At 39.5% G+C, this 14,362-nt stretch overlaps 3 protein-coding genes across 3 annotated transcripts in view; 1 reads left to right on the top strand and 2 right to left on the bottom strand.

The window, feature by feature from the left end:
- Positions 1 to 2,366: 2,366 nt before the first annotated feature.
- LOC140244389 (heparan sulfate glucosamine 3-O-sulfotransferase 1-like) lies at positions 2,367 to 3,832 on the bottom strand. Its single transcript, XM_072324028.1, has 2 exons — positions 2,954 to 3,832; positions 2,367 to 2,603 (listed from the first exon to the last, which is right to left on the bottom strand). Exons 1-2 carry the CDS (start codon positions 3,830 to 3,832, stop codon positions 2,367 to 2,369), a joined length of 1,116 nt encoding a protein of 371 aa, XP_072180129.1.
- A 5,614-nt stretch (positions 3,833 to 9,446) lies between these two features.
- On the top strand, positions 9,447 to 11,070 carry LOC140244388 (heparan sulfate glucosamine 3-O-sulfotransferase 1-like). Its single transcript, XM_072324026.1, has 2 exons — positions 9,447 to 10,313; positions 10,825 to 11,070. Exons 1-2 carry the CDS (start codon positions 9,447 to 9,449, stop codon positions 11,068 to 11,070), a joined length of 1,113 nt encoding a protein of 370 aa, XP_072180127.1.
- Positions 11,071 to 13,183: 2,113 nt separating this feature from the next.
- Positions 13,184 to 14,362, bottom strand: part of LOC140244387 (sucrase-isomaltase, intestinal-like) — a 59,372-nt gene continuing 58,193 nt past the window's right edge. The window contains exon 43 of the mRNA XM_072324025.1: positions 13,184 to 13,252. Coding sequence (XP_072180126.1) covers positions 13,184 to 13,252 — 69 coding nt within the window. The remainder of the gene's footprint in view (positions 13,253 to 14,362) is intronic.

Below are 14,362 nucleotides of genomic sequence, written 5' to 3'. Positions count from 1 at the left end.
TTTGCCTATAAAATGGTATAATTTATAGATACACTTCTTGTATTAATTCTTTTCACTGAATATCATGAACGCGACTGAACCCGAGCGAGCGGAGCGAGCGAGGGGGGAGGGGAGGGTGTGGGAGGGGTGAAACAGTCCCACTTGTTTATGGTAGCAGTTTATTTTGATGTAGATTGTTATTGAACAATTTGCCTATAAAATGGTATATTTCAAATACACTTCTTGTATTAATTCTTTTCACTGAATATTATGAACGCGACTGAACCCGAGCGAGCGGAGCGAGCGAGGGGGAGGGGAGGGTGTGGGAGGGGGGTGTCCCCCCTCCCACAGTAAGAACTTTTTGCATTTTGATTTTGCAAATGGTACAATTTGATGCATGTTTTTGCGTGTTTCATCGACGTGAAACAGTCCCACTTGTTTAAAGTAGCAGTATATTTTAGTGTAGATTATTATTGAACAATTTGCCTATAAAATGGTATAATTTAGATACACTTGTTGTATTAATTCTCTTCACTGAATATCATGAACGCGACTGAACCCAAGCGAGCGGAGAGAGCGAGGGGGTAGGGGAGGGGGTGGGAGGGGGTGTCCCCCCTCCCACGGCGAGAACTTTTTGCATTTTGATGTTGCACATGGTGCAATTTGATGCACGTTTTTGCGTGTTTTAACGAGTTGAAACAGTCCCACTTGTTTAAGGTTGCAGTATATTTTAGTGTAGATTATTATTGAACCATTTGCCTATAAAATGGTATAATTTAGATACACTAGTCTTCTTGTATTAATTCTTACACTGAATATCATGAACGCTGTCTGTTCAGCAATCAAACAGAAAAAGCATGCACACGAGGGTGTAGATAGGGGCATATCCCCTCCCATACGAAGGTGATTTTGCGTTTTCAGACCTGAAATTCAGCGATCTGGTGCAAATTTTTGGTGCAATACTTTTTCATCGAAGTGTTAAAATCACGGAATTTAGCTCTTATTCCGAATGTGCTCCATCTGTGCGTATGTATAAAGTCTATAGTGAGGTATAGAGCTTATAGGGGAAGGGGGATTCCCCTTCCCGCTCGCGGAGCTTTTGCGTTTTTAGAATTGAAATAAAGCGATCTGGGTATAGCCACAGTCTACTTCTTTGCATGGCGGGGGGGGGGGGGGAGCAGGGAGAAGGCGTGGGCGAGTGTTATCTCCACCCTTCCCTTCCCTTCCGATGGAGCTTTTATCTTTTTAAGGTTGAAATTGAGATATCTCGTATACGCATATTTGATGGAATCAACATTTGAGAAATCACACACAAAAAAAAACTGATTTTTTTTTTTTGGGGGGGGGGGGCTGAGGGAGGAAAGGGTCGATTAAAAGGGGAAATTCCCCTTAAGATACATGAGGAACCTTCAGTTTTCGGAATATAAGTGATAAGTCTTGTGCACTCAGAATTATTCAGAATTTTTTGTAGATCTAAAAAGTGTACTTGGCTAGGGAAAGAGGCACAGAGGGGGAGGGTTTGGGAGGGGATACCCCCTCCCAAGCACGAGAGATTTTGCATATTTTGAATTGAAATTCAACGATCTGGTGCACACTTTGAGTGAAATATAAAAAAATATATCTTATTTGATGAAAGGTTGCAAAGGAGACCCGCTTCATGTGCATGCATACAGTATACACGCATTTTTTTTTTCCGCCTCCCAAATCCCCGGTCCAAATCTTAGGGGGGGGGGGGGGGCGACCGCCCCCATCGCCCCCCCCCCCCCTGGCTACGCCAGTGGTTATTACGAGAACATAGGACCAACTTAAACACGAATGGCTACTTATCTTGCTTGTGGTATGGGTAATGGCTTGAACGTAGAAATCATCTTACACACAAATGGCTTCATATGGCAATAGCAATGGGTAATTACACAGACGTGGAAACCATCTTCACGAATGTAGAGATCACCGTACACACATTAAACGGCTAGCTATGGTTTAAGCAATGCGTAATTACATGAATGTTTAAAACAGTTTCATGAACGTAGAAACCATCTTTAATACAAATGGCTTGATGGCTAATTGCATGGACGTTGAAACCATCCTTTACACAAAAGGCTAGTTGCCTTTTTTTAATACAGTAAAGAAGTTATTCATTAACTTCCTTAATGTTTAAATGAAAATGAATTACTAGTAGTGTTGTTGTGTATTCAACTCCAGATCATAATTGCTTGCTTGTAAAGCGCATACTGGTAAATAAGATTGATTGATGATTACTATGCGCCATGAATTCACAATTGTTCTTGTTATCATGGAAGATTACAGTTCCACGAGAGGCAGGTGTACTGTATTGTATATACATAAATTTCCATGATAACGACACTACGAAAATCATCCAAACTTTATTAAAGTCGGGTCCAGGCAAATTTCTGTCCAAGCAATCTCTCTAGTTCAGCGTTATACGGACGATAGTAATCTCTTAGTTTAATTATGACGTCATCGTCAACTTCCGGATGGGGTATTCCCTTGAACTTTGAAGCGCAGCGTTTGACTGGTTTGGCTTTGCAGAAAAATCCTTTCTTGTCATCGAAGTACACGCTCTCCTCATCGAAGAATTTTGGAAGTCCTAGAAATTCCTCGATCTGTAATGATGCAAATGGAGATGCATGAATCAACTCACATGTTACTGTGTTTACATGATATATTGGTAAAATCACAAGATAAAAATGGCTTGCATTGACAGGCAAATCTGCAAGTGTACATGCTTGGATGTTAGTAAAGTACTTTGGCTAGTGCTGACAATGTAGACTACTAGAATTCAGGGAAAGGGGGTGAATGGGATTAATTGCTGAATCAAACGAACACTGACTTCATTCATAGAATGTAAAGTGTGACGTGTTAGTTTCTGTCCAAATTTGTATATAACAATGTTGATAAAAGGGTGTTTTAATAGCAACTGAATGTTAAAAGTTGTAATTTGTTAACTACTCACCTCCTGCAATGTTGGCAGTGGGTTTTTAATGAAGGCGTCTCCATCAATCACGAGAAACTGTTTCCTAGGAAACACCGTAAGCCATTCCCTCAGGTAGATGACGTAGGCTCCATTTACCAGGATGGCGTTATCGCTGTTGACCTCGCCGTTTGGCCGTACGACCGAACCCTCGAACGTGGTGTTCAGATAGCAGAAGGGCTCTTTGCCTGGTGCCGCTACGCGTGGCTTGAAGAACTCGGGCCAACCGATGCCTTGCAAATGCAGGTAGTCGGACACTGCCCTGACAACCGGGTCTCTAATGATGACGATGAACTTGGTGTCTGGCATGACAGCTTTTATCCTGGTGGGTACGGTGAGATCGAAGATGTAGGAAGGTGTCTTCTCCATGGTGATTTCGTGTATAAACGAAAACGGCATCTTTTCCCTATACCAGTCCAGACTTTCATTCTTGTGTTTGTTCCAGTAAAATACCTCCTGGGGCTTTGAGTGGACTAGGAAGGGGTGATCTTCGAGAAAGAAGGAGAGGGCACTTGTTCCACATTTTTTCACCCCAATTCCTATCACTTTCGGCAATCGCCTCTTGAATTCCAGATCGACCGCGACCATGTCATCTTTCCCTTCTTGGATGCATGTTTCGCATTTGCTGACCACTGACCGCGGATTGCTTCTTGGGTAGCCGTCGATACCACTGTCTGCAGGAGTCTCTCGCTCTACACCCACCGTCTGGAACCGTCGCTTGACGGGTTGTATCCTTTCAAGCACAGGTTGGAAGGTCTGTTTTAGATACAGTGGTGGGGACAGGTTGAGGGTGACGATGACCACCGTTACACAGAGGATCACTCCCGTGAGGTACACCTTAGCGTTTCCGGAGATTTGCATGGTGATATACTAGTGCACTATGTGGTTATTCAAATCAGTTCCCTACTTCTCCGATCTACAGGTTCCACTGGACACTGCTGAGGCGTTTTCCTATCAAAAACAGGATAGGCATTATAGTTCATTCAAAACATATCCAACACATATGAAATATTCTGCGAAATGAAGTTAGGATGTTTTATAATGTTTGAATTGAACAACCTAATGTAAAGACGGCAATAATGTCTCCTGTGTAGACGAAGACAAAGTAAAAAATAAAAAATAAACATGGAGAAAAACCAAACAAACGGGGGGAGGGATGTACTAGCAATTAAAAGAAAAAAGATTTTCGACCTAAATGCCCAGTAAATGCCTGAATGATTGAAAGGAACGTGCTCTCCCAGAGCATACTAAATAAGGGCAAAGTATTTCTAATGACTATCTTTGTTAAGAGATCCTTTTGTATCTTTAGCACTTAACAGATAACGTTTCGTTGTTTCGAGATCAATAACGTGTCAGTTAGTTCTAGATGAAATTGCACAGTATGACGATGAGAACATCCTAACTCCTTCTCTAACATGTCTGATATTGAGTAAGATGTGCACAAATTTCACACACAAACATAATTATGGGCAGGTAATCAATGGGCCACGCAGAGAGTTAAATAAATGTGGTTATAATCATTATCGCCATAATCAATTGATGTCAGTATCACTGCGTTATCAATTTTGAAAGATGCCCAATGATTATTATTTATCAGGAATAAGGGATGATGCATGTAAACTGAAAAAGACTTATTAGTATGAAGCATTACAACAGGACATAAACGAATCATGGCTTTGATATTTACCGTCTGTACTTCTATCACAATGTTGAAACCTCCCCAAACAACTAAATAAGAAAAAAAAATATGCTGCAAATGTTCTTACGGTCTCACTTGACAGATGTCGATACTTCGAACAACACCATTACGTCTTACACGTCATGCTGGCTTAAGTATTCCTCCAGCGACACAATTTTGCGACTACAGACGTTTAACTACAAGAGGTAACAATGTGCTCGAGAACGGCAGCTCCATGTCAATGAATTCGGGTCTTCGAGGCAAAGTGTGAGTCTTTTGTTGAGAAAAAAAAAGCGGAACACGTTTTTGTGTTGGGGAAAGATGAACTGTTAAGATGTTTCAGAGTTGCGCATATTGTTATTCAGCAGCCTCTATGGATCCACACAGGTTAACAACGGAGCGAGTTCGACACATCGCCCTTTCATCTATTCAGCGAGTATGCATCGCTTTGAGGACTCCACGCTTGGCCCCGCCCCCGTTTTAAAGCTGACAAAGTGGGCTGGTTGAAAACAAATTCTTTCTTAAACATGAATTCAGTGGGACACATTTGTACACTTAGGGAACAGGTCTGTTGATTTTACGTTTTTGATGACCTCCAGGACTAACTGTACTCAGTGATTTTTCACTTGATGCCAACTCATTTTCATGGAACTAAAACGGATCGAAAAAAAATAAAGCACATTTTTTTACTCTATAGAAAACCTATTTTGAATTTCAGTTTGTTCGCTAACCTAATGTGTATCTGCTCATTGCTTTAGAAGGCTATTTTATTTTCTTGTGGGATATTTGCCTTTCATGTATAGTTATTATAATCATATATATATATATATATATATACCCGTGTATATATATATGTATTTTTATACACTCAGCAAAAAAAGTAAGTTCCCCCTAACATTTTTGGATATATCTCAAAAAGTATTTTACTGATTTTCATAATTCAAACGGGAATGGATAGGCAATTTCATTACTCATAACATGAATGGCATATCATTGCCACCAGATATCATTATTGGTGTAAAAAAAACGCATTTTATGTCAAAATGCATGGGAAAAAAGTTGCACTTCAGGCTATATAAAGCATATTGTATACATTTCCTATGTAAGTTAGCAAATGACCTTTTTTAAATGTGTAATTCCCAGGAATTTCTTCAGGTACAATGTGCTTCCCTATTAAACAGATGTTATGCATAATTTTTAAACAATAGCCTTTTCAATATGAGAATGTTGGTAGAAGCCATGTGATTTGTAATTCCAATTTGGGTTGATCACATTAATGTGCCTGTGGCCATTTTGCATCATGCGCTCAAGTTGTAGATCAGTTTGTTGAGGGAAATGGCATCGAACGTATGGAGTGGCCTGCAAGATCCCCTGACTGTAATCCAGTAGAGAATCTTTGGGATATCATTAAGCGGAAAGCGAGCAAGAAGGTGAAAGATGACATTTCACTACAAAAATATCAGCGCATCTTGCAGAGAGCATGGGCCAACATTGAGCAGCGCCAAGTTCAAACTTTATTTAACAGTATGAGGAAGAGATGCCAGCTGGTCATTGAAGCGGATGGTGGACATATCAATTATCAAATACTTCACTGTATGCTCATGAAAAGAAGAGAAAGAGAAATATGCAATAAACCATGCTTAAATGTTCAAAATCATGAGTGATTGTTTGATTATTTGTGTAAAAGTCATTGCAAATCAATAAAGTGCAACTTTTGTTTCCATGCATTTTGACATAAAATGCATTTTTTCACACCAATAATGATATCTGGTGGCAATGATTTGCCACTCATGTTATGAGTAATAAAATTCCTTATCCATTTCCGTTTGAATTATGAAAATCGATAAAATACTTCTTGAGATATATCCAAAAATGCTAGGGGGGAACTTACTTTTTTCGTTGAGTGTATATATATATATATATATATATATATATATATATATATACACACACTTGGTGATTCTATCCTTTTATGAAGAGTGCTCGATATCCTCAAAGGAAGAGCTTTAGACAGAAGTATTGGAGCAAGTTCACGCGGTTGACTGCAGGTTCATCCGTATTTATTGCAACTCTGAGTTTCATGCAAACTCCATAAGATATATAAATGAGCAACTTGCTTCCTTGGTGTTATTTAGTTATTTTGTCCACGAGGAGACTGCAAAATACAAGCTTTGCATTTCAGCACGTCTCCTCCATTTCCCACAACTTTAATCTTAAATCAATTTATGTGATACGTAAATTTGTTAACTTCACGCATTGCTACTACATTGTATTGGTATTGTGTTATTTTGTGTATGTAAATGTTTTGCATTGTTGGAAATGAAATCAATGAAATGAAAATGAAAATATGAAACTACTTCAGATCTAATTTTAGTGAAACCTTCAATTGACATTTTTTAGACATTTCAGTGGTAAAGTTGTTTAAAATCATGTGTTGGGTTCATTGACAAATAATACAGTCTGTCTGTTTTGCTCTCGTCTTTCTAAGCTAGAAACTTCTTTAATGATGGATTGCTCAAAATTTGGTACTAGGTCACAACTTATTGTGACATGCCTCATGTTACCATCTATATAATGATAAGTGTATATTTGCGCTGATTAATTTGTCCGTTACATGTATTGTAGTTTCGTAAGCTTTGTCGGTATACATGTATTACTGTTTTGTAAGCTTTGTACAATGTATTGTAGAAATGTAACGTAAATAAATAAGTGAGGGGACTGCACTATACAAGTTCGCTTTTAGCAACCCCTCAATTTTCATTTCCATCAAGTCCTAAATGAAACAGGACGTATTTCTACTGATCATGTGAAATATGTTGCAAGAATATACCATCATTTTGACGTTTGTATTACCCATGTACAATATATCGTTTGGAAATGAAGATAGAACATGAATGAATGAATGAATGAATGAATGAATGAATGAATGAATGAATGAATGAATTGTGCTTTACCAACTTGCGGAGAGAGTACTGTTGTCTTCGTGTCTGTACGAACTTCTTGGATGTGTGCCTGATTATAGCTCCATCTCTTTTGGATAAGCTCCAACTTTCGCCCATTGTCCCAGGGCAAGGTTTCCCAGCGAACACAGTAGAACAAATTCTTTTGCGGTTGTAGATCTCAACGCCGAGTGTTTGAATAAGGCTTCATCTTCAAACCAAGCTACCAGCCTGTGTATGCGTAGTTTGGTAAATAAAGCGAATACAATAACCCAGTTCAGCCTGTATGCATGAGAGATGCAGGAGTTGTTTCCAACAGATTGCCACATGGAGCCAAACTCCTTAGCAACTTTTTCATCCTCCAAGGATTTTCTTAAAGCTTCAAAGACCTGTCACTAATTTCTTTTTCCTTCATTGGAGCAGAGTAGCAACGAGGTTGGAGTGATAGTGGAAGCATTTTGAAGAACTACTGCTCGTGTAACGAATCATTCATGGTGGTATCGCGTGCTGCTTCGGTGGAATGCGTTCGATGCAGTTGTAAGACTTTCCATGGATACCTCGAGTTACTGTCTATCACTGTACACAGGCCCATGTTTAACAAGGCGGATTTGTAGTAAGGACACATTTCTTATCTCGTGTTGTGTTGGAGCAGTTCTAAAATTGTGCTCAAAACATTATGGGGAGGTGTCGTGGTAAAAACTACAGTATCTTGAAATAACTGGATGCTTTCCTGACAGCTCCTGTGTTTTACTGTACAATTGAGTTTTATATTCGAGATGTTTTTGTCAAGTCTAAGGAAAAGATGCTACTGGAAGGCTATTAAACCACTCTGTGCCACATTAATTACTTGTCCATATGTACATTATGAGTCTGAAATTTGTGCTCATTTGGCAAAGAATGAGTTAACTCTTAACAAATCTCTTGAACGAGAAGTGTTGATTGAATAATTATTATGTGGAGAAATATCAGAATCTGATTTGTCTTCTGTTAGTTACTCAACGGACGGTTCTCTGTACCGTATTTGCATGTTTCCTAACATGAATGCATGATCAAAGCCTCGTAAGTGTTTTAGAGGAGATTCGTGCATGTTAAGAAAGATCGTTTATTGATGATTTGCAGTAAATCATTATTATTTGCTGTCAGGACAATCAACCCATCTGAACTATCGAGTAATGGAGCTCCTACGTCAGTTCTTGACAGCATCAATTAAATACAGAAGTCCTTATCCAACACTCTGCCGTGGTGTACCAAATCAACCAATACCCAAACCAATGTGTTTATCAGACCTGGAGAAAAGAAGTTAGTGCTTTACAGGCATGACAGGTAACGATTATCTTATTTTCTGGCTCCAATTCTTGATAATTTTGTTCCATTAATGTCATGCAAGGAAGAGTTGGAAGATCACATCTATCTGATTATTTTCTTTTACTTGTCCACAAGGGAGAAAGATTTACATTCCTAATAAAACTACACCTGTACAAAAAAAGCAGTCAAAGAAAATGGTCATTACTTGAAATATCACGTCCTAAATGCTACTGTGCATTGGGGAACATGTTATTTCCATCTTGATAAACGTCGTAATTTTATCAAGCGAAAATGAGTGTTTTAAGCAAAGAGTCACACAGAAACAAAGTGATCTGTGATCTCCTCCATACACTGGTCCTAGAAATACTAGGTGAAAACTTAGTAGTAGTCACATCTCCCGATCTTCTACTGTTATGAAGCTTGGTAAAACAATATCAGTTTGTTTGCATGTTTGTTTGTTACTTTTGTTTCAGGCCAACGTGTGTCCAGTATTACCTGCATGCTTGTTTTTAAAGGATCATAGGAAATCTAGAAGAATTCAAGACAGGTCGTGATGCACACTCACGGGGAACTGAAGGCTTACCTACTTGGAATATTTGTAGCATCCGCAGCCTTCAGCTTGACTTACTACGCAACATCAATAATTCTAGAACGCTCTTCTGAACCAGTGCCTGGAAAAAACCAACCCTCAAGACGACATCTCGGAAGGACGGCTATATTGGGGCAGGATACATTTTCTAGGAATGGGAGAACGCCAAAGGATCGATTATTAGCTGCCACTGCCCACGCGTGTCTCCAAAGCAGGCCCGGCGATGAAGTCAGTACCGACCTCGACTGCAAGAAGAGATTGCCTCAAGCGATTGGGATTGGTGTGGAAAAGTGTGGGACAAGTGCCCTCTCCTTCTTCCTGAATAGTCATCCAAACCTGATCCACTCAGTACCACAAGAGATATATTACTGGAACAAGCACCAGAACGAAAGTCTGGACTGGTATAGGGACCAGATGCCTGTTTCGTCTAAACATGAAGTTACCATGGAGAAGACGCCTTCCTATATATTCGATGTCTCTGCACCCACCAGGATAAAAGCTGTCATGCCAGACACCAAGTTTATTGTCATCATTCGAGACCCGGTGGTAAGGGCAGTGTCTGACTATCTGCATCTTCTCACCATAGCCTGGCCCGAGTTCTTCATACCACGTGTGGCGCCACCAGGCCAAGAAGCTCTCTGCTACCTGAACACCACGTTCGAGGGTTCGGTCATTCGGCCAAACGGCGAGGTCAACAGTGATAACGCCATCCTGGTTCACGGAGCCTACGTCATCTACTTTAGGGAGTGGCTAAAGGTGTTTCCAAGGAAACAGTTTCTCGTGATTGACGGAGATGCCTTCATTAAAAATCCATTACCAGCACTTCAGCAGGTTTGAAAGAGATTTTCTCTGTACTCTATTCAGCAGACATAGTTTTAAAAGAGGAGTTGATTCCTACTTTGTCTTCATGTCTTTTATGAAATTTCTTGATAGAACTATGTACATCACATTTATTTAGAAGCCTACTTATCTTCTTGTACCTCTATCTACCTATCTCTCTAATACTGTGCCATATTTAAGTTCCTTACCAACTTACTGGTTAAAAAAAGATTGTGGAGTTGAGACCAGATGAAACGTCTCAATTCTGATGTCACTTCACCTATACTTTTAAAAATATGTGACGACGGGATGATGACCAATACTTGATTCAAAATATTCAATTTTAAAGCTTAGTTCATAACATCATTGTATGATGCGTATGTCTTAGTCATGCAATATAAAGTATATCTAACTTTCACATGAATATTGATGTCTATTGATAAATTGATGTGTATGTCTTAATCATGCAATATACAGTACTAGTATATCTAACTTTCACATAAATTTTGTCATGTCGTTGCAGATGGAGGAATTCCTTGGTCTTCCAAAATTTTTCAATGGGAGGAGCATATACTTTGACGAACGGAAGGGGTTTTATTGCAAATCCCTGCCATTTAAACAATGTGCAGGGGAATCAAAGGGAAGGCGACATCCTGTCATTGATGATGACGTCATAAGAAAGTTGAAAGCGTACTATCGTCCATATGACGACCAACTTGAAAAGCTACTTGGACAAACGTTTTCTTGGTCAGATCACACATTAGAGTAAATCCGAAATGAAAAGAGTCATAGCTCCTAGAAAGGTTTCAGCCGAAAACAACGCCTCCAACGGGGACATGATACAACGCCTATTATACTTGAACGTTTCTTCACGGGCATTCACTCTAAAAACGCAAATGTTGAATCAACATTTAAAAGGGCCGAGGAGTGACAGCATTTTTTGAAGTGTTGCATCCAACTTTTAAAATAACATTTTAAATGTTGAATCTAGCATGAAAACCAACACTTTCAAAATGTTGTCACTCCTCGGCCCTTTTAAATGCTAATTTAACATTTGTGTTTTTAGAGTGTTGGTATACATGATTTGTAGAACATCGAACAGGAGCAAAAATATTATACATGTAATAGCGGGCCATTATTCATTCTTATTTGTTTGATCCAAGCATTCCATTTGTCAACTTATCGGTGTTTCAGTCATGTTTTAAAATCTCCTGCTGTCAGCCGAGGATCGTGCATGCACTCGAGCTTCGCGTTACCACATTACTGGCCATCTGCGTCGTCCAGCGGTGATGTTCTTAGTTAATAACAACATGCTCTTTATCCAGAGTAGCCTCATCAGTGTTACCACTGCTCTACCAGAGGACCTTTAATGTCATTATCATTACCCTATAGCGTTGCCAGGCACCAATTTACACCATGATCGAGAGGGACATAATGGGTAGAATCGTCTTGTCCAGGGACGTAAGCGGTGTAAGCATGTGGACTGGATTTGAACTCGGGTCCAGCCTCTGACTGGGAGTCAGGAGTGTTATTCACTATACCACTGTACCCCTACAGTTCTGGCATATTGTATTATCTACGCTGTCCTCTGTGTATTCTAGGAGTACCTATGTGCTTATTACGTTATTGTGTTTTCGTAATCCGACTGCAGTGAAATGTTCAACTCATACTTTGGGTAACATAGTAGAAGCTAAATGCCTACATCTTCTTTGTAATGGTAGAGTAGATTTCTTTCAGTCGTTCTTTTTCCTAGGTCGTGGAATACCATTGGTAGTCTCCATTTATACTGTTTTGTATACTGTGTTAAGCAGACATGGCAGATGGCATTTGAAAGTCAATTTCTGGTACAGGCACTCTCCCAAGTTGTTAAGTCGAGTTCTTTCTACAGTCCCGGTTCGCCGAAATTTCTAGTTACTTGATTTTTTCCTTCGGATCAGCTTAATTTTTATTTAATACAAATTATCTACAGATGTCCAATCTAATGTGGACTTTATAATACTAAGTAGGTGGTGATTGGTTTAAAGGTATCACTACGGGTGCTATGTAGAGTACAGATGAACTTCAATTTTGTCAGACCAACACATTGTACAGTGTTTGTGTTGTACTGTTGAAATAATTCGAATGAAAGATTGTGTGCACTTCATGAAGTTTCAAATGAATAACACAAATTATTTTATATCTCTCTGCTTTATTGTGTGATTTCATGCCATGTATTTCGCAAGTATTAGTGAACATAATATGGCTCTGATCATAAACATGCACACTGCACCCAACACCAGAATTACATTCAACACTAAATGTTTCCTTTATCCTAATAATGATAAACCAGTGGTTCATTGCTTTAAACAACAAAACAAGTGGTGATCACCCAAAGAGTGGAATATATGCCGTTAAAACTTGCTTTTGAACAATGTCAGCTAAATTTCGAAATATTTATGAAGACGTTCTAGGGACAAAATCGTCATTAACCTCTACATAGCCGTTATCATTACGTTTAGTTGAACTTCCTCTAAGGTGAAAATTACCGCCCGCCAGTTTTCAGCGTGATATAAAAATGTTGCACAAAGTATAGAATAACTTATCATATCGTGTGAAATTAGGGCGAAACCACATAGGTAGCTCCTACATTTGGGAACAAAGTTTGTATATGGAGTCTAATAACGGACACGGTCATAACGAAATTCCGGTTTCAACGAAGTAAAAATTCAGGTCGCAACATTATCTCATCTATGTATTTTTACTGTAATATTTGTTCGGTTTTAACGACATTTCGATATAGCGACAGAAAACTCAGTCCCGAGGGAATTCGTTATGACGGGAGTCCACTGTAACCCTATATAACAGACAATTTGATTCGGTTGGTGTCAGGATGTGTCACTGGACTACTCTTCTTGCCATGTGATCGTAAAGGGTGTCATCATGTCGAGGTCGAGACCTGAAATCCTGAGCACCTGGACATTGCAAAACATAAAAAAGGGAGAAAAGTTTGATGTGATTGTCACGGCAGTTGTTCACAAAAACGTAAGTTGAGAGATTTTGCCAAGGATGTTCATTCCACTCTGCCAATCTCCGCTCCGCATTCAGAAAATAACTTTTATCTATTTTTTAAACGAAATGTAATTCGCTTGCACGCATAGTTATACTTAATGCATGTCCCTTCTGATATGATTACATAAGAAGAAAGATATTACTCTTCGCATAAAATCGCCCTGCCTATGGAGTTACATCAGTCAGCCATGATAACATGGGCGTAAATCCCGGGGGGGATGGGGGGGATATATCCCCCCCTGAAATGGAGGAGGGGGGGATGGCCTGTACAATCATCCCCCCCTGAATTTTGAGGGGAAAAATGAAGGAAGCAGAAATGTGATTGTATCAATTTTGGCATACTGCATGACGTTTGTACGCCGGCCTTCAGACAGGAACAGAGCTGAACAGTATTCTATCTTGTAGGAAAATGTATACTTTCTCAAGCGCTCGCTCGCTTCGCTCGCTCGCGAAGAAAGTAACATCGACATACACTGTAAGGTATGGCTCAGGCGTTGACAACGTCAAATAGTATAGGTCTACATGTAAACATGCTATGACGCGAGTAATTGGGGACCATCTGCAAAATATGTACGAAAACATACAAACAAACAATAACAACAACTTTATCGCCATAATTGAATCCCCTCCATTTCCTGAATCATTCCTGAGAAACGACAGTGACTGATGACTCAGTCAGGATACATCTATGGGCATACCAAGGGAAGATCAGGGACGTCGAATCTATGGGGACAAAGGGGCATTTGCCCCGCCCCAAAGGAAGTGTTTAGACAGACAAATCATTTATCCCCCAAGCAATTCCCCGAGATGAGGACAAATCTCGAACTTTCTTAATGGAAAATTGTCCAAATATCGCCAGAACTTTGCACCAGATCGTTGTATTGCAATCATGAACATGCAAAAGGTCCGCTATACAGGATAAGGGATAAACTTTGTACACTTTTGACATAGACGTATATTCCCTAATTTATCAAAGAGTGTGCAGCAGATCTTTCACTTAACAAAAGCAACCT

The sequence above is a fragment of the Diadema setosum genome, chromosome 21, assembly GCF_964275005.1.
Source record: "Diadema setosum chromosome 21, eeDiaSeto1, whole genome shotgun sequence".
In the NCBI taxonomy this organism is placed as follows: Eukaryota; Metazoa; Echinodermata; class Echinoidea; order Diadematoida; family Diadematidae; genus Diadema; species Diadema setosum.
Note: the sequence above shows the minus strand (reverse complement) of the source record. Positions and strands in the feature narration are given on the sequence as shown.

Excerpts from the sequence above, each read along its gene's own strand:
- LOC140244388 (XM_072324026.1), top strand. The coding sequence starts at position 9,447 with ATGCACACTCACGGGGAACTGAAGGCTTACCTACTTGGAATATTTGTA. Across the intron at positions 10,314-10,824 it reads CATTACCAGCACTTCAGCAG|ATGGAGGAATTCCTTGGTCT; the intron begins GTTTGAAAGAGA and ends ATGTCGTTGCAG.
- LOC140244389 (XM_072324028.1), bottom strand. The coding sequence starts at position 3,832 with ATGCAAATCTCCGGAAACGCTAAGGTGTACCTCACGGGAGTGATCCTC. Across the intron at positions 2,604-2,953 it reads CACTGCCAACATTGCAGGAG|ATCGAGGAATTTCTAGGACT; the intron begins GTGAGTAGTTAA and ends GCATCATTACAG.